General features: G+C 37.7%; 1 protein-coding gene and 1 pseudogene across 7 annotated transcripts in view; one reads left to right on the top strand and one right to left on the bottom strand.

The window, feature by feature from the left end:
* Positions 1 to 17663, bottom strand: part of NSD1 (nuclear receptor binding SET domain protein 1) — a 145170-nt gene that overhangs the window by 61366 nt on the left and 66141 nt on the right. For all 7 annotated transcript variants that reach the window (XM_043465794.1, XM_043465789.1, XM_043465788.1 and 4 more), the window contains 2 exons: positions 13820 to 13992; positions 8959 to 11527 (listed from right to left, as the gene is read on the bottom strand). In XM_043465794.1, coding sequence (XP_043321729.1) covers positions 8959 to 11527; positions 13820 to 13992 — 2742 coding nt within the window. The remainder of the gene's footprint in view (positions 1 to 8958; positions 11528 to 13819; positions 13993 to 17663) is intronic.
* LOC122441177 lies at positions 14048 to 14147 on the top strand (annotated as a pseudogene).

Raw genomic sequence — 17663 nt, forward strand, 5'->3', positions numbered from 1 at the left:
AATTCCATTAATATAAAATGTCCAGAAAGGGCAAATCTATAGAGATGAGACAGTAGACTAGTGGTTGCCTGGGACTAGGAATAGGAACAGGGGCTAACTATGATGATCTTACAGAAATGCTATAAATATTCAAAAACCGATTTATAGGGATATTTGTGCAACTCAGTAAATTTACTAAAAAACATTTGCTTGCACACTTAAAAAAAGTGTGTGACTTTTGTAGAATGTAAATTTTACCTTGAGTAAGTTTTCTTCTTTTCTTCAAAACACTGGTATTTCCCAAGAAACTAGCATACTAACAGCAACATCAATCCACCAATACAGATTATTAAACCCTGTCATACCTCTACTTCTCTAGTTCTGGGATCTCAGAGGAAAAAGAATTTAAAAAGGGTGGGGGGAGGCAAAAATATAAACAACTCTTCATAATAATGGCAAGTTACTCAGCCCAAATCACCTGTCGAAACTAAATACAAATACTGCATAAATATATTTTAAAAACTACCTTAAACGAAGCAAAAACTGACAAAACTGTAAAGAACTACAAACCAAAATCCAATGGAAAGGAATAACCTATGGAAATAAGGAGAGCACTGAAACGGATTTTGCCCTGAGGACTTCTTGGCAATCCTGTTGGGAGGCAGGAGTTTAAAGGAGACTGAACCTGGGCCCCAAAAGATTCTATCCTCATAGTTACAGTGAAACAGAAGCGAACCGTATCCCAGCCCCCAGGAGACCACGAGGAAAGGTGCTTTGGCACAAAGTGGAAGGGGAGCAGGAGAGAGGACAAGTCCTTGAGAAGCTGTGACTGAGCCTCCTGTCGGTTTACAGTCTGATGGACAGGAAAATTCAAGCCCCCGTAAAAAAGTTAACAGATCATATTAAACAAAATAAACAGGAATAATCATCTCAATAAGCACAGAAAAAAATCTGAAAAACTAAACAAACTAGGTATAGAAGAGAATTTTCTCAGTCTGAAAGGCCATGTATCAAAATCCCAGTAAATAAATATCGTAGTTAAATGGTGAAATCCCAGAAGCTTTTCTCCCTAACATCAGGAGTAACACAAGGATGTCTGTTCACTCTACTTGTCCTCAACAACGCACTGACAGATTAAGCTAGGGCAGTTAGGCAAGAAAAAGAAACAAAATGTACCCAGATTAGAAAGGATGAAGCAAAACACTCTCTTTTGGCTGAAGACATTGCAACCCCATGGACTACAGCCTGCCAGGCTCCTCTGTCCAAGAAATTCTCCAGGCAAGAATACTGGAGTGGGTTGCCATTTCCTTCTCCAGGGGATCTTCCTGATCCGGGGATCAAACCCGGGTCTCCGGCATTGCAGACAGATGCTTTACTGGCTGAGTTACTAGGGAAGCCCAGGAAATCCTAAGGAATTCATAAGAAAATGATTAGAGCTTAAAAAAAAAGTTCAGCAAGGTTGTAACACAGAAGATCAACATATAAAAGTCAACCGTGGGAACTCAAACCCGGGCTCTGTAACAACCTAGAGGGGCAAGATGGGGAGGAAAGTGGGAGGGAGCTTCAAAACGGAGCATACATATGTATACCTATGACTGATTCATGTTGATGTCTGGCAGAAACCAACACAATTCTGTAAAGCAATTATCTTTCAATTAAAAAAATAAGTAAAAAATTTTTTTAAAAAGTCAACTGTATTTCTTACATACTAGCAATGGGAAATCCAAGAATGAAACTAAAAAAAAAAATCTTATTTATAATAGCACCAAATAAAGGATAAAAATACTAAGAGATAAAATGAACAAAAGCAGTGCAAGAGTTGTACACTGAAAACTACAAAATATTGTTGAAAGAAATCAAAGACGACCTAAATTAATGAAATGCCATCTCTTGTTCATAAGCTGGAAAACCTAACATTGTTACAATGCCAACACTGCTCAAACTGACCTATGATTCAGCACAACCTCTATCAGAATCCCAGCTGGCTTTTTGGTAGAAATCATAAGAAGCTCCTAAAATAAATACAGAAATGCAAAAATCCAGAAGAGTCAAAACGGTCTTGAAAAGGGATAAAGTTAGAGGACTTGCATTTTCTGATTTCAGAGCTACAATAATTAATTACTACAAAGATTAAGAATTTGTGGTACTGGCATATAGATAGACATATATATTAATAAAAAAGAACTGAGAGTCCAGAAATAAACCATCACATTTATGGTCAAAAGATTTTCAAAGAGGGTGCCAGGACCATTCAATGGGGAAAGAATACCCTTCTTCACAAATGATGCTGAGACAACTGGATTAAGCAATGGTTACTTAGCTATGACACCAAAAGCACAAAGAACCAAAGAAAAAATAGGCAAACCAGACTTGGTCAAAATTAAGAATGTCTGTGCTTCAAAATACATGATTAAGAATATAAATGGTGACCCACAAAATATGAGAAAATATGCGCAAATCATACCTAATAGTGGACCTATATATAGACCATGTAAAGAATTCTTACCCCAATAAACATTTTAACTGATCAAAAAACATATAAAAAAGATGTTCAACATCATCAGCCATCAGGGAAATACAAACCAAAATCAGCAATGAGGTACCACTTGGCACCAACCAGGACAGCTTTGTCAAACAGGTGTACATGCAGAGGTAGACACCTTTGCAAAACATTCTGGCAGTTTCTCAAAACTTGTACAGCAGGAAGGCAGAATCAGTTAGGAAGTCACAGTACCCCAGGGCAAGTGCAAACCCATGAAAATCAGCACTGAAATGGATTAGAAAAGCCAATCCACTTTACCTGAGATTGCCACTCTGAAAGCAAGCACAATTGAGCTCCCCCTTAAAGCTGAATGTTGGGGGTGTCCAACATTCCAGTTTTTCCATTTCTGTCTAACCTGACTGGGAACTCAACAGAAGTCACATAATTTGGACTCCTGGAGGCACTAAAAATAAGGGAGAAGGGGAACAACATGTTGTAGAACCAGAGGGGCTATAGTGACACAGACAGGGGCCAGGCTGGGAAGACTGGGAGAAGGTACTCAACTCCTGGCTTCACTCTACAAAGGGAAGTAAAAGAGGGAGCATTTGGAAATCTGGATTGTTAGAAAACTGCTCAAGGGACTACTACCTGTTTGACCTGCTTGTGGGAGCTAACAGAGAGCTGGCTTCTTCAGATACCTGGGAGCTGCTGAGAATTAAAGACAGTGAGAAAGCTTGTTGCAATAGCAACAACTAATGTGCAGTACTGCAGAAAAACACAAGAGGAAGCAAGAGATTGCAAACCCCTGAAAAAGAAATAGACAAACCTCTCTGATTAGGAAACTACACACATAAGCCCACAGAAGAGAAGCCCATACTCCAAAAAAGATTCCAGAGGTCCCCAGAATCTCTAGCCAAGATGACTGGTGTGCCCTTATATGAAGCCAGTCTGTAAAGACTCAGAAAAGTGGCTGTTTAATCAAATTCAAATGTATGAAACTTGGGGCAGGAGGATGGGGGTGGGAGAGATTATGAAATATACAAAGAAACAAGGAAACACATCCCAAAGAATCAAAATAAATCTCCAAAAACTAATCATAAACTAACAGAGATCTATGAATTATCAAAGAATTCAAAACAGTTGTATTAAGGAAACTCAGTGATCCACACGAGAACACAGATATTTAAAAGAAATCATTGACAGTCAACAAAAAATAATAGAATTCTTTAAGACTAAACTACCATTTTATAGAAAAACCTGTAATCACTTTTTAGAATTCAGGTGCATATCAAAATTATCTTGGAATTTCTTGAAGAATACAAATGCCCAGGTATTACTCTTTTCTCCAAAGCTCCAGATGTGTTTCTAATGAGCAGTCATGTTTAAAATCAAGTACACTCTATGATGATTTTTACTTTTATCTAGTTTATTTTACTTCTTCTATTTCAAAATCAGTGTTACTATATTTCATTCAGCATGTTTTCCAATTTCTTTGTCCTTTTAAAAATTTTCTTTCTTAAGTCTTTATAAGCATAGTAGAAAAGCTTTTGTGTGGGTATATGCACATATATATATATACAGTATGTGTAACATATATTTTGGAAAAAATGAGTTATTGTCTAGCAAAAACATTTTATGACATTCATTCCATTTGTTTGACTTAATCTGAATGTGAGATTTCTAACTTATATTCACTCAAAACTCTGATATAATTCCATGTATTTTGGCAGCTAAAAGTCTAGAAAGCTTATCATTTTAATGATTTAAAAACATTTTTTGAATGAGGCTTGAAATTTCTAATCCAATTCCGAGAACCTAAATACTACCTTCTGTAACAAACAAACAAAAATAGGAAATTAACATATGATACAACATTATTAACTAAACTACAGATTTTGTTCAAAATTTCACAAATTTTTATCCTAGTGTCCATTATTTGTTTTCTTTTCATACTTTACTCAAAACTCCATGCTGTATTCAACTACACTGAGCAGCTTCAGCTGCATGCAGCAAATTCTGGTAAACTCTCTGCATTTTTATTCTATTACTACAAATATTTTCTATTTCCTTGTTATGGCTTTTTAGATACACCCACTGTCTAAAAGTGTACAATTAATTTCCAAATACATGGGATTTTTAAAGTATCTTTGATATAAACTTCTCATTCTGACATTAACTGCTCATTTAAATGCTTTCTTCTCTGCAATCGCCCTTTGTGTTTTTCAGTCTTCTAACTTTATTGAAACTTTCAATGGCTAGGTCAAAGATCTTTCTTGGTAAATGTCACATTACACTTGAAAATATATAGGTTATTTTCAAATATCTTTTGCTACTGATCTCTAACATAATTCCACAGTGTTATCACTCTGTATAATTTCAATACCTTTCAGCTCGGTTCAGTCACTTTGGACTCTTTGCCACCCCATGGACTGCAGCATGCAAGGCTTCCCTGTCTATCATCAACTCCCAGAGCTTGAGCAAACTCATGTTTGAGTAAACTCATGTCCATCAAGTCAGTGATGTCATCCAGCCATCTCATCTTCTGTCGTCCCCTTCTACTCCCGCCTTCAATCTTTCCCAGCAACAGGGTCTTTTCCAAAGAGTTAGTTCTTTGCATCAGATGGCCAAAGTATTAAAGTTTCAGCTTCAGCATCAGCCCTTCCAATGAATATTCAGGACTGATTTCCTTTAGGATTGACTGGTTAGATCTCCTTGCAGTCCAAGGGACTCTCAAGAGTCTTCTCCGACACCACAGTTCAAAAAGCATCAATTCTTCAGCCCTCAGCTTTCTTTATAGTTCAACTCTCACATCTATACATGACTACTGGAAAAATCAGAGCTTTGACTAGAGGGACCTTTGTTGTCAAAGTGATGCCTCTGCTTTTTAATATGCTGTCTAGGTTGGTCATAGCTTTTCTTCCAAGAAGCAAGCATCTTCCAATTTCATGGCTGCAGTCACCATCTGCAGTGATTTTGAAGTCCCCAAAAATAAAGTATCTCACTATTTCCATTGTTTCCCCATCTATTTGCCATGAAGTGATGGGACTGGATGCCATGATCTTAGTTTTCTGAATGTTGAATTTTAAGCCAGCTTTTTCACTCTCCTCTTTCACTTTCATCAAGAGACTCTTTAGTTCCTCTTCACTTCCTGCCATAAAGGTGGTGTCATCTGCATATCTGAGGTTATTAATATTTCTCCTGGTACTCTTGATTCCAGCTTGTGCTTCATCCAGCCTGGCATTTTGCATGATTTACTCTGCACAGAAGTTAAATAAGCAGGCTGACAATATACAGCCTTGATGTTCTCCTTTCCCGATTTGGAACCAGTCTGTTGTTCCATGTCGAGTTTTAATTGTTGCTTCCTGACCTGCATACAGATTTCTCAGGAGGCAGGTAAGGTGGTCTGGTATTCCCATCTCTTTAAGAATTTTCCACAGTTTTTTGTGATCCACACAGTCAAAGGCTTTGGCGTAGTCAATAAAGCAGAAGTAGATGTTTTTCTGGAACTCTCTTGCTTTTTTGATGATCTAACGGATGTTTGCAATTTGATCTCTGGTTCCTCTGCCTTTTCTAAATCCAGCCTGAACATCTGGAAGTTCACGGTTCACATACTGTTGAAGCCTGGCTTGGAGAATTTCAAGCATTACTTTGCTAGCGTGTGAGATGAGTGTGGATCCAGGATAGAACCCACATTTCTTGCTTCTCCTGCCTTGGCAGGAATACTCTTAACCTGTGAGTCACCTGGGAAGCACCACAATCATCTCAATTGGTGCAGATAAGACTGAATTCAACACTTTCTCCTAATAGAAAACACTCAACAAACTAGGAACACAAAGAAATAATCTAAAAATAAAGGTTATATATGAAAATCCCACAGCTAACATGAGCGTCTATGGTGAAAAACTGAAAGATCAGGAAGAGGGCTAGGATGCCCATTCTTGCCAATTTAATACGACACTGGACGTCCAAGCCAGAGCAATTTGACAAGAATTATAAACAATTATAAATAAAAGACATTCAAATTGGAAAGGAAAAAGTAAAATGATCTCAGTTCATAGATGCCATGACCTTATGTAAATAACTAAAGATTCCACAAAAAAAGCTGTAAGAATAATGAATTCAGTAAAGCTGCAAGATAGAGAAATCAACATTTAAATCTCAGTTGTGTTTCTGGGCTTCCCTGGTGGCTCAGTGGTAAAGAACCCTCCTGCCAATGCAGGAGACATGGGTTCGATCCGTGATCAAGAAAGATCCCACGTGCCAAGGAGCAGCTAAGCCTGCGGTGCCATAACTCCTGAGCCCAGGAGCCACAACTACTGAAGCCTGCTCGCGCAGAGCCTGTGCTCAGCAACAAGGGAAGCCACCGCCATGAGAGCCCTGCACACGGCAACCAGCGAGTGCAGCCCCCACCTGCCACAACGAGAGAAGAGCCCTCCCGGCAAAGAAGACCCAGCACAGGCAAAAATAAACATTTTTTAAAAAACATCAGATTGTGTGTTGACGTTTAGTAGAAACCAACACAATACCATAAAGCGATTATCCTTCAATTAAAAATAAATGAATTAAATAAATTAATTTTAAAAAATCAGTTTGTGTTTCTATACAGTAACAATTCAAAAAGAAAATTAAGAAAACAATCTCACAATACGATAAAAAATAAAACACTCACGAATAAACTTAAGCAAGGATGTGAAGAAGTTGAGTACTAAACACAAATAACTGAAGAGACAGCCTGTGTTCATGGATTCAAAGATTTAGTATTAACAAAACATCCATACTATACAATTGATCTTCAGATTTTTTGCAGAAATACAAAAAAGTCATCCTAAAATTCAACATGAAATCCCAAAGGACCCCAAATACTCAAAATACTCTTGACAAAGAACAAAGACTGATCATGCTGCTGCTGCCAAGTCGCTTCAGTCGTGTCCGACTCTGTGCAACCCCATAGACGGCAGCCCACCAGGCTCCGCTGTCCCTGGGATTCTCCAGGCAAGAATACTGGAGTGGGATGCCATTTCCTTCTCCATACATTGTTTTCAAAACATATTACACAACTACAGTAGTCAAAACAAACTTGTTATTACCATAAAGACAAACATATATATCAACAGAACAGAGAGTACAGAAATAAACCCTTAAACATATGTCAAATTATCTCTGAAAAAGGATTTCCAAAACTTTGGACAGCTGATGCAAAGCCAACTCACTGGAAAAGACCCTGATCCTGGGAAAGATTGAAGGCAAAAGGAAGAGGGGGTGACAAAGAATAAGATGATTAGGTAGCATCACAAACTCAATGGACATGAATCTGAGCAAACTCTAGGAGCTGGTAGAGGACAGAGAGCCTGGCATGCTAGGGTCCATGAGGTTGCAAAGAGTTGGCTACGACTCAGCAACTGAACAAGACTATGCATACAATGGGGAAAAGTACAGTATGCTTAATAAATGGTGCTGCATAATAATGCGCATATAGTCAAGATTGTAGTATACACTTTCAGCTTGTTCAGAAGGTAAATTCATGTGTTTTTTTAACCATAATAAATATAAAGTGCTGATATAAATGCAAAACAAAAAAACCCAAAGTACCACATATTATATGATTCTATTTATATGAAATGTATAGAACAAGCAAATCTACAGACAGGGCCGAAATGAAGAAAGACTGATAAAGGTTGCAAGATTTCTTTCTAGGGTGATGCAAATGTTCCAAAATTAATCACGTTTATGGATGCACAAGTCTCTGAGTATACTAAAAACCACTCAAGTACAAACTTTCAAAAGGTGAACTTTATGATATGTGAGTTATTTTTCAATAAAGCTGTTAGAAAACAGAATCTATTATGGTAAACAATATGGAGAAATCTTTTAAGGAAAGTCAGTTTTATCCTCAATGCATAATACTTATATTTTGAAAAACTTATGCTGCTTTCCTTCTGCAGCTAAGGTAGGATACCCTGGTATTTCAGATTTTTTAAAATTTATTCTCAAACTTCATTCCAGAAGGGATGCAAGACATCTAAGTTCTTCAAATAAGTGCTACAAAACAGTCACATTTTTTCAAAAACATATCCCCTTTGTCTATATAACAGGAGAACCTTCCTTAAGCTGTAAGAGCTTAACATTCAATAAAACTGCTGTCTGTAAACTAACAACTAGATTTTAATATTACACTCAGAACCTGTCAAATACAGAATCCCCAAAAGTTCACAGATTTAAAAAGGTATGAAATGGGGAGCAGAAACAAAATGTTCTTGGTACTTATTAAAAGCAAAAGAAAAAAAGAGCTTCTTGGTAAAATGTAACTTCTGAAAGTATGTGGAAACCTGGTCATCAAAAATCAGACCCTTCTACATAAAGCCCTTTTTTCACTTCAAGTAATTAACCCTTCCCTCTCAATTTACACTTAGGTCTTCCGTGAAAACAGACCAAACTTGGGAGGGTATCATTATCATCACTTCATCTAGTCCCTTTCTTTCACAGTTAGGAATCCTTACCTGGTTCGGGGAGCTCAGGTTGAGGAGTCAAACTGGGAATTCCTGGCTCCTTTTCCATCTCCTCATTGCTGGCATTGGATTTATCACAAACATTCAACCGTGGCCCAGCTGAATCTAAGTGGTCGGCATGATTTGGCTCTGTCAGTGCATCCTCTAGTTTGTTTGTCGAAACAGGAGGTCTCTGCTCTGGGAACTCGTCTTCCTTCTTTACAGGGTCAGCAGAAAGCAAGACCCCAAAGGCACCCTCAGAATTTTCTTTTTCCTTAAATCTGTTAGTGCGTTTACGAGGTTTACTGCGCCTTTGGTTTAAACGCTGCCATCGCTTTTTAGGCACTGCTTCATTTATACTATTGGGTTCATCATTCTCACTGTTCATTTCAGAGTCCAGCTCTGGGACTTTTCTGATTTCAAAAGAGGGGCCTTTTTCAGGAATTTTTTCAGGGTCAGACTGGTTGACTTTATTAGCAAAACTAACACTGGAAAAATGGGCACCATCTTCACTTGTTAAATGGCCCATTAATTGAAGGGGTGGTCCTTTACCAGGGTCTTCTGCCTCACCTCGGGAGGAGCTGTTCTCTGAACCCCTACTTTCTCTGTCTCCCTGTAGTGCAGCCTCAAGAGTCACAGCTGGAAGCTCGTTCAGTTTTCTCCTGCGTTCTGTTTTTAAGGCTTTACGGTTCACTGTGTTCTTTCCCATCTGGGCTGAAAAACCATCTCGAAATTTGGATGGCTTTGATCGACCACAGTTGCGCCTAGTAACACAGTTCGAACGATTTTTGCCAGAAGCAGGGAGGTCTCTTTTATCAGACCCCAAGCCAGGCAGGGAAGTAGACAGCTCCCCAGACAGTGCAGAGTCGCCCCCACCAGGGCCAGGGTGGACTGGATCCTGAGCGCCATCTCCACTTTTTTCTGAACTGTGATTGGAGCCTCCTGAAACCAAGACCTTAGGAGCTGACATAGGACTACTGGTAGAACAGTCCCCAAGACCAGGACTCCGATAAGAGACCAAGTTCTGAGCTGTCATTATTCGTTGCTCCTTGGTCTTACTATCATGCATATCTTTCAACATCATTAGTAATGTACTGAATTTGTAGTCTGGTTCAATAGGTATGTGATTCTGACCAGAGGCAGAAGAAAAAAGTAATGGTTTCGATGGCTTTGACGTTCCGGAGTCACTGACATCTTCACTTAAGGATCTGTAAGAGAGTTCCTTCAACTCTGACAGAACATGTTTCACCACTGCTGTTTCTATGTCACTCGAATCCCTGGTTTTCTCATGCATGTTGCTCAGTAGTTTCAGTCCATCCACTTTCCCGCTTTTGGAAATGCTGGCCAAAGGAGAGCTTTTGTTATCAGAAGAGCAGCATTTCAAACTGTAGTCCTCATTTGCAACCGGAGGTTCTACTATAACTGGGTTTTCTTTATGTTTGCACTTGATACTTCGGATTTTGGGCTGTTTGCTTTTTGAATGTAACAGAGCTTGATTTTTAGCCCCACCTTTTATTATTGAGTTCTCACTGGAAATGCTTGATGACGTGTTGAATTTTGGAGAAAAACCATCATTTCTAAAATCTGGTTGGGGTTTTCGGACAAGAGTTGACACTTTAAGATCAGAGAGATTAATCTGAGATGTCTCAGTTCCAGGCTCTGTTGTCTTGCTACAATCCATTAGGTGGTCCGTATGTGAGTTAGGAATCAGAGACTTCTGCTTTGCTTTTACCTTAGTGTTTGTGGCAGGATACCTAGAATATTTTATCTTTTCATTTTTCTGCACAGGTAACAGGTTCTCTGGTCTATCAAAAGCATCTGTAATTTCAAGGACACTGTTATCAGACTCTGAACTATGATCTACAGGATCCAGATCACTGCTTCCATCATCAGAAGTGGTACAAATACTAATGGAATCACTTCGTTTTTCTTCATCACCTGCTCCAATATAGCAGAGCTGTACTTTCGAACTACACACCAGACCTCGCTGGAGTTTCTTCTTCTCCCCAGAACGTTTAGAGATCAAGGCACCCTCAGACAAGCCCAGTAAAGAGTCACAATTTGAAGTCTCAAATTCTTTCTTTGCAGTGTTTTTTGCACAAGAAGAAAACAGGAAACTTCCTGGGGCAGTGCTGGGCCCTGTGAGGCTGTTCGCTATCCGGGAAAGTTCATTCGATGCCTGCTTATCAGACACATCCCCAGAAATAAAGTTTAAGCCAAGGTTTTCTGGAATTTTCCCCCTCCGTTCTTCCTTATGTGTTTCAAATTGCATGTGCCCCTTTTTCACACTAGTCCTTTTTGGATTATCAGAGCTCTTTCTGGCTCGAGACTTAGCACAAGGTTTTTCCTTCTCATCTGCAGAATGTTCAGAGTCAAAAGCCAGAGATTTCAAGCAGCCATTAAGCAACAGGTCATGTTCTGATTCAGGATCATTTGTACAGTCCTCAAATGGCATATCCTCCTCACTGTCCAACTTCATTGAACTGGTGACACATTTTCGGTTCTTCGACCCTTTGGGAATATCATACTGCTCAGCAAGACCAACACTGGCTTCCCATTTACTCAAAATCTTCTGAGGAACCTTAAAAGTAAAGAAAAAAAATTATTACTCATCTAAGAAATAGAAGAGGAAACAGGGAAATGATCACTGAACACCTCTCAAACCAGAAGCTTTTCAAGCCTTGTTACATTTCTTTGAGGCTCTTTTATGGGACTGTCAGGCTGTTAACTCCCACAGCCCAGTCAGACCTTAGCTAATGGGGATTCCGCAACACTTCTTCTATCACTAAGATCTATCACTGGAGAAAGACTGATCCTGGAAACCCTCCACTCTCCTTGCCAGTAAAAGCACAAAAAAGTAGACCATAAATTAGACAACGACATTACATTACTAATCAACATTATATTACTAAGTCAAGGAATAACCAGATGATTCCTACTTACTCCGCCAATCATAATGATTTCCTTCCTGAATTATGAAGGCCAGGCATTTGCTCAGTTGCATAAAACAGAAAACAAAAGGCTAAAGAAGATGAATGTGGAAAAACCAGGACAGGAAATGAGTTAAGTCAGATCTGCCCTAGAAGACCTGAAATTTGGAACTCAGGTTATCACCAGGCCCTTGACTAATCAAGAATTTTCTATATGTTTTACATACAATTTGGATTATAACCAAACAGTGTCCTGGGCTTAATCATGTAGTCCAAAGACACCAATACACCCTGGATAGCTTAACAATTTACATATGCTCTTTTCTTGAATCCTCATAGCATAAGCTGGAGAAGGGAATGGCTACCCACTCCCGTATTCTTGCCTGGAGAATCCCAGGGTCAGAGGAGCCTGGTGAGCTGCCGTCTATGGGGTTGCACAGAGTCAGACATGACTGAAACGACTTAGCAGCAGCAGCAGCATAGCATAAGGACATTGAGGTTCTGTGAAATGTATCTAATTTTCGAAACTTTTATTTCCCTCCCTGGCTTCATACAACAGATGTTAGTCAAGGTTCTAACTATCATTTAGTGTTCACAAATACTTTAATACTTGTGAAAGAAATGTTCTGCTGACCATGTAACTATTCAGGCCACTACATAGGTAACCTCTTCTTATAATGCAATATACAAATCATCTGATTTACTTCAGACACAAACACATAGCCATTAATCATCTAACTATGGTCATACTAAATCAATTTTCCAGAACCTGAAAGCCCAAAAAAACTCTTTTGAAAGGGGGCTTGTTTAATACACATACTTAAAGGTTTGACACAAAAACTTTGATATCTCCCTACCACCAAATACCCAAAGAATTAGAAAGGATGCAGTTAGCCTCTTGGATCCTAACAGTAGCACACATTAGTTGTTTCAAAGCATGAATATTGTGACATACAAAGTATTTATTTCTAATCCTCACAAGAGTTCAACAGGTACATATTATTACCTTAGTTTCAGAGACAAAGAAACTCCAGTTGGAAATAGCAGGGACTGCACACTGACTCAAAACTATCCAAATTATTGTTTTTATATAATAGTCTAAAAGTAGGAAATACAAATCTAAAAGAAACTATTTCCCCTCTTAGAATGGACTATAAAGGAGTATAAAAAGAAATAGCTAAAACACAACATCAAGCAAATGAAACAAAAACATCATGTTCCTTATTAAAACATAACAAGGTTTGAAACTATAATCTTAAGCATTGACAATCACACATGAAAACCAAAATGACAAAACAAGAATGTTCAAAGCCTTACATTTGTCACTTTTAAGAGAAATAATTAATCTAGAAAGGGAGAAGAGCATTTCATTTTGATGATCATTTTCTGCCTAAATTAGATAGACCCAAACATGACTGGTCGTGCCATTTTGTACTATCACATGTAAGTGACATGGCAAAGGTAAGCTGAAATTACTTCTCAAAAAATTGAGTAGAAATATTTGGAAGGTTAGCCTTATCTTATCCCTGCAAAAAAAAAAAGGTTCCTGACAATTTTCTCACCAACTTATATTCCAGAAAGTATAATATTTCTTCCTTTGATCCCATAACCCAGGGGTCCCCAACCCCCAGACTGATACTGGTCCATGACCTGTTAGGACCTGGGCCACACAGCAGAAAGTGAGTGACACGTGAGTCAGTCCCCATGGCTAACATAAACCACCTGAGCTCTGCCTCCCATCAATCAGCAGCGGCATTAGATTCTCATAGGAGTGAGAACTCTACTGTGAACTGCGTGTTCCTTATGAGAGTCATCCCCAAACCATACCCTCTTCCTTGGTTCGTGGAAAAATTATGTTCCATAAAACTGGTCCCAGAAAGGTTGGGGATTCCTCCCTCCCTAGCCCTAAGAAGATAATATGAGACGCTTAAAAAAAAAAATACCTTATGCCTATATCCCTTCTCTTTCTGCTTCCCTCTTCTTCTAAGGACAGGTAGCTCTTCAAATTGATGTCTGCCTTCGAACATAACGATTGCTTTTCCAGCCACCCAGGCTCTCTCAGAAGGATCTCCAAAAGCCTCCACGTAGTACTGTCGATAGGGCCTGCGGTTAGAAACTAGATAAAAACAAAAACCACAATGTCATTACTTTAAAAAGAAAAAAAAAAAAAAAAGACTATACTTTCAGGGATCATTTCTATAGTTCGTTACTAGAGAAGTTTCTCTAGTAGAGCACCCGACTGCCATATGACCCAGCAATCCCACTCCTGGGCATACACACCGAGGAAACCAGATCTGAAAGAGACACGTGTACCCCAATGTTCATCGCAGCACTGTTTATAATAGCCAGGACATGGAAGCAACCTAGATGCCCATCAGCAGATGAATGGATAAGGAAGCTGTGGTACATATACACCATGGAATATTACTCAGCCATTAAAAAGAATTCATTTGAATCAGTTCTAATGAGATGGATGAAACTGGAGGCCATTATACAGAGTGAAGTAAGCCAAAAAGATCAAGACCAATACAGTATACTAACACATATATATATATATATATATATATGGAATTTAAAAAGATGGTAATGATAACCCCATATGCAAAACAGAAAAAGAGACACAGATGTACAGAACAGACTTTTAGACTCTGTGGGAGAAGGCGAGGGTAGGATGTTCTGAGAGAATAGCATCGAAACAAGTATACTATCAAGGGTGAAACAGATCACCAGCCCAGGTTGGATGCATGAGATAAGTGCTCAGGGCTGGTGCACTGGGAAGACCCAGAGGGATGGGGTGGGGAGGGAGGCGGGAGGGGGTATCGGGATGGGGAGCACATGTAAATCCATGGCTGATTCATGTCAATGTATGGCAAAAACCACTACAATATTGTAAAGTAATTAGCCTCCAACTAATAAAAATAAATGGAAAAAAAAATTTTTTTAAATCCCACAAAAAAAGAAAAAAAAAGACTACTCATCATCAAGAGAACAGCAACATGTCACTTAAAAGTAACACAAAAAACAACAAGCTAAAAACCTACAGAAAAAGAAACTTTATGGTAGGTCAGATAGAAAGTAAAATTTCAATTTATGTGACAAGAAAATGGCTAAGATGTTAATGAAACAATACAATGTTTTGCTCTGGTGATACCCTATCTATTCCAAACCAGAAGTTTCATACCCTCATTACCAGAAATCACAAAGGGCATATAATAAGTTGCAGTACTGTAAAAATGACAACTACCAAGAACTAATCACTAAACAAACTTATAAAATATTATGCTAAAATTTAAGGAGGAAGAAATGTTTCAACATTATTCCACATATGATGTGCTAACACTTATGGCACAGCTACTCTGGACAAGCTGCTTTTCATGTATTCTTCACAATGAACTCTAAAAAATAAGTGGTATAACCTCCATTTTACAGACAATAATAAATTCACCAACTTCAGAGAGAACAAATTCAGAATGAAACACTGGATTTGCAGAGAAAGTGGGACTTGATAATTCAAACTACAGAAATTTTTTAAAAGAAAGAAAAAAAATCGACCAAAAAAATTAAAAATTTAAAAAAATTTTTTAAATAAAAAATAAAAGGGAATAAAAAACTAAATAAATCATAACTATTATTAAATAAATAACTTAATAAATAAATAATAAATTAAAAACTGCCAGAAAAAAAAAATCCAGTTATTCTACAGTTTCTTGGCTGTCCAAAGTTATATGCATGCAATTATCAAAAATCAATACAAATCTCATCCAGAAAGATTATAATGTAATTTACATAATGTATGTACTTTCTATACACTTATTTTCTTAGCATTTTTCACACCAGTAAAAAAAAAAAAAGGTCACAAAAGAAATACAGCCAGGGCTACATAGGTAAAATGATTTGTCTCTATTTAAAAAAAGAAAATCATTTTATATAAAAATTCACTTTAACTCACACTGAATTACAACCTGGTTAAATTTTGTTTTATTGTACATTTTAAAAACAAGTTCTGTTAAAAAAAAAAAAAAACACAAAAAAAATGCTGAACTCCTTAGTCTCTACCTAGTAAACACTTCAGTAGAAACCACCTATAAAGGAAGATTAAATGTACACATACACACACACACAAATTCTTAAAGTCAATTTGAAAAGTAAGTCATCCTCCCAAAAACAAGTAAATTCAATTACTACAAACTGAACACTTATGATGTGCCCCACACAGGGAACTGAGAGCACTCACTAGGCAGAGAACAGCACACAGAGGCAACGACACTCACCATCACAGACAGCGGCAAGAACTCACTGCCTGACAGGCACGAAACGCACAGTACAAAGAGATGATGGTAAAACTGCATGCTAACTGATGTAACAGGAACGTTTTTTAAAAAATCTTTGAGTGCATTGCATACACTCAAATTTATCATTTGATGGCATGTATTGGCAATGGCATTTTTTAACATTAAGGTATAATTAGTTTCAGGTATAAAACACGATTTGATATTTATATCAATCCATCACATTTTTTCTTGTGATAAGAACTTTTAAGACCTACTCTGTTAGCAAATTTCAAATATACAATGCAGTATCAACTACAGTTGCCATGCTGTATATTACATCCATGTGACTTATTTCCTTTATAACTATTTCTTTGACGCCCTTTTCACCCATTTTGCCATTCCTGCCCACCCCACTCCCGGCCTCTGACAGCAAGCAATCTAGTCTCAGGATCTATGAACTTAGTTTCATTTTCTGGATTTTGGTTTTTTAGATTCCACATATAAGGGAGTTCATACAGTATTTATGTTTCTCTGACGTACTTCACTTAATATAATGCCTGCCAGAACTTCCATGCTGTCACAAATGGAAAAGGTGCTTTCTTTGGAATGGTTGAATGATATTCAACTGTGTATACATACCACATTTTCTTTATCTGTTCATCTACTGATGGACACTTAGGTTAATATTCTCTTTTTTTTTTAAAGTGAAAATCATTCATTGGAGGACAATTGGGACACCTGAGTAGAAACTTTTAAAGGGAGAGAATTGAGGGAAGAATTCCTATAAGAGGGCCCAGAACCCTCAAAGACATAAATGAATAGAACAAATGAAACAGCTAGAAACAATAAGTAGTTCAGAACACTAAATCATAAAGTTGAAGGAAAGGGAAACTACCTGAAAAGCTTGGATGCCATGTTAAGAGTCTGACCATTATCCTATTAGCACTGAACTGCATTTAAATGGTGGAACTACAGGTTCAGTTTTGTATCATAGAAAGATAAATCTCTTTGACCAATGAATATTACATTTAAGAGGAAACAAAAAAAGGAGACCAGAAAACAGGAGACCAGAAATTACCACTAGTGTATACTCAAGATGACTATAACATAAACTAAGGTGGCTGCAGTGGGTGAAAACAAAATTTGAAAGATTTGCTTAAGACAAATGAAAAGGACTAGATATTAATAAAAAGTCAGATAGGGAAGATAGCTGAACACCAATGTTCATAGAAGCATTATTCACAATAACCAAAATAAGAAAACAACCCAAATATCCACTGAAGGATGTAAAGATGAACAAAATGAGGTGTGTGTGTGTGTGTATATATATATACACACATATATATAAATGAAAATTACTGAGCCTTACAAATGAATAACACAATAACAACATGGATGAACCTTAAAGACATTATGTTAAATAAAATAAGCCAGGCACAAATGGACAAACACTGCATGATTCCACTTATATGAAGTACCTAGAATAGTCAAATTCATAAGAAAAAGCAGAATAGTA

Source organism: Cervus canadensis, chromosome 4, assembly GCF_019320065.1.
Source record: "Cervus canadensis isolate Bull #8, Minnesota chromosome 4, ASM1932006v1, whole genome shotgun sequence".
NCBI lineage: Eukaryota > Metazoa > Chordata > Mammalia > Artiodactyla > Cervidae > Cervus > Cervus canadensis.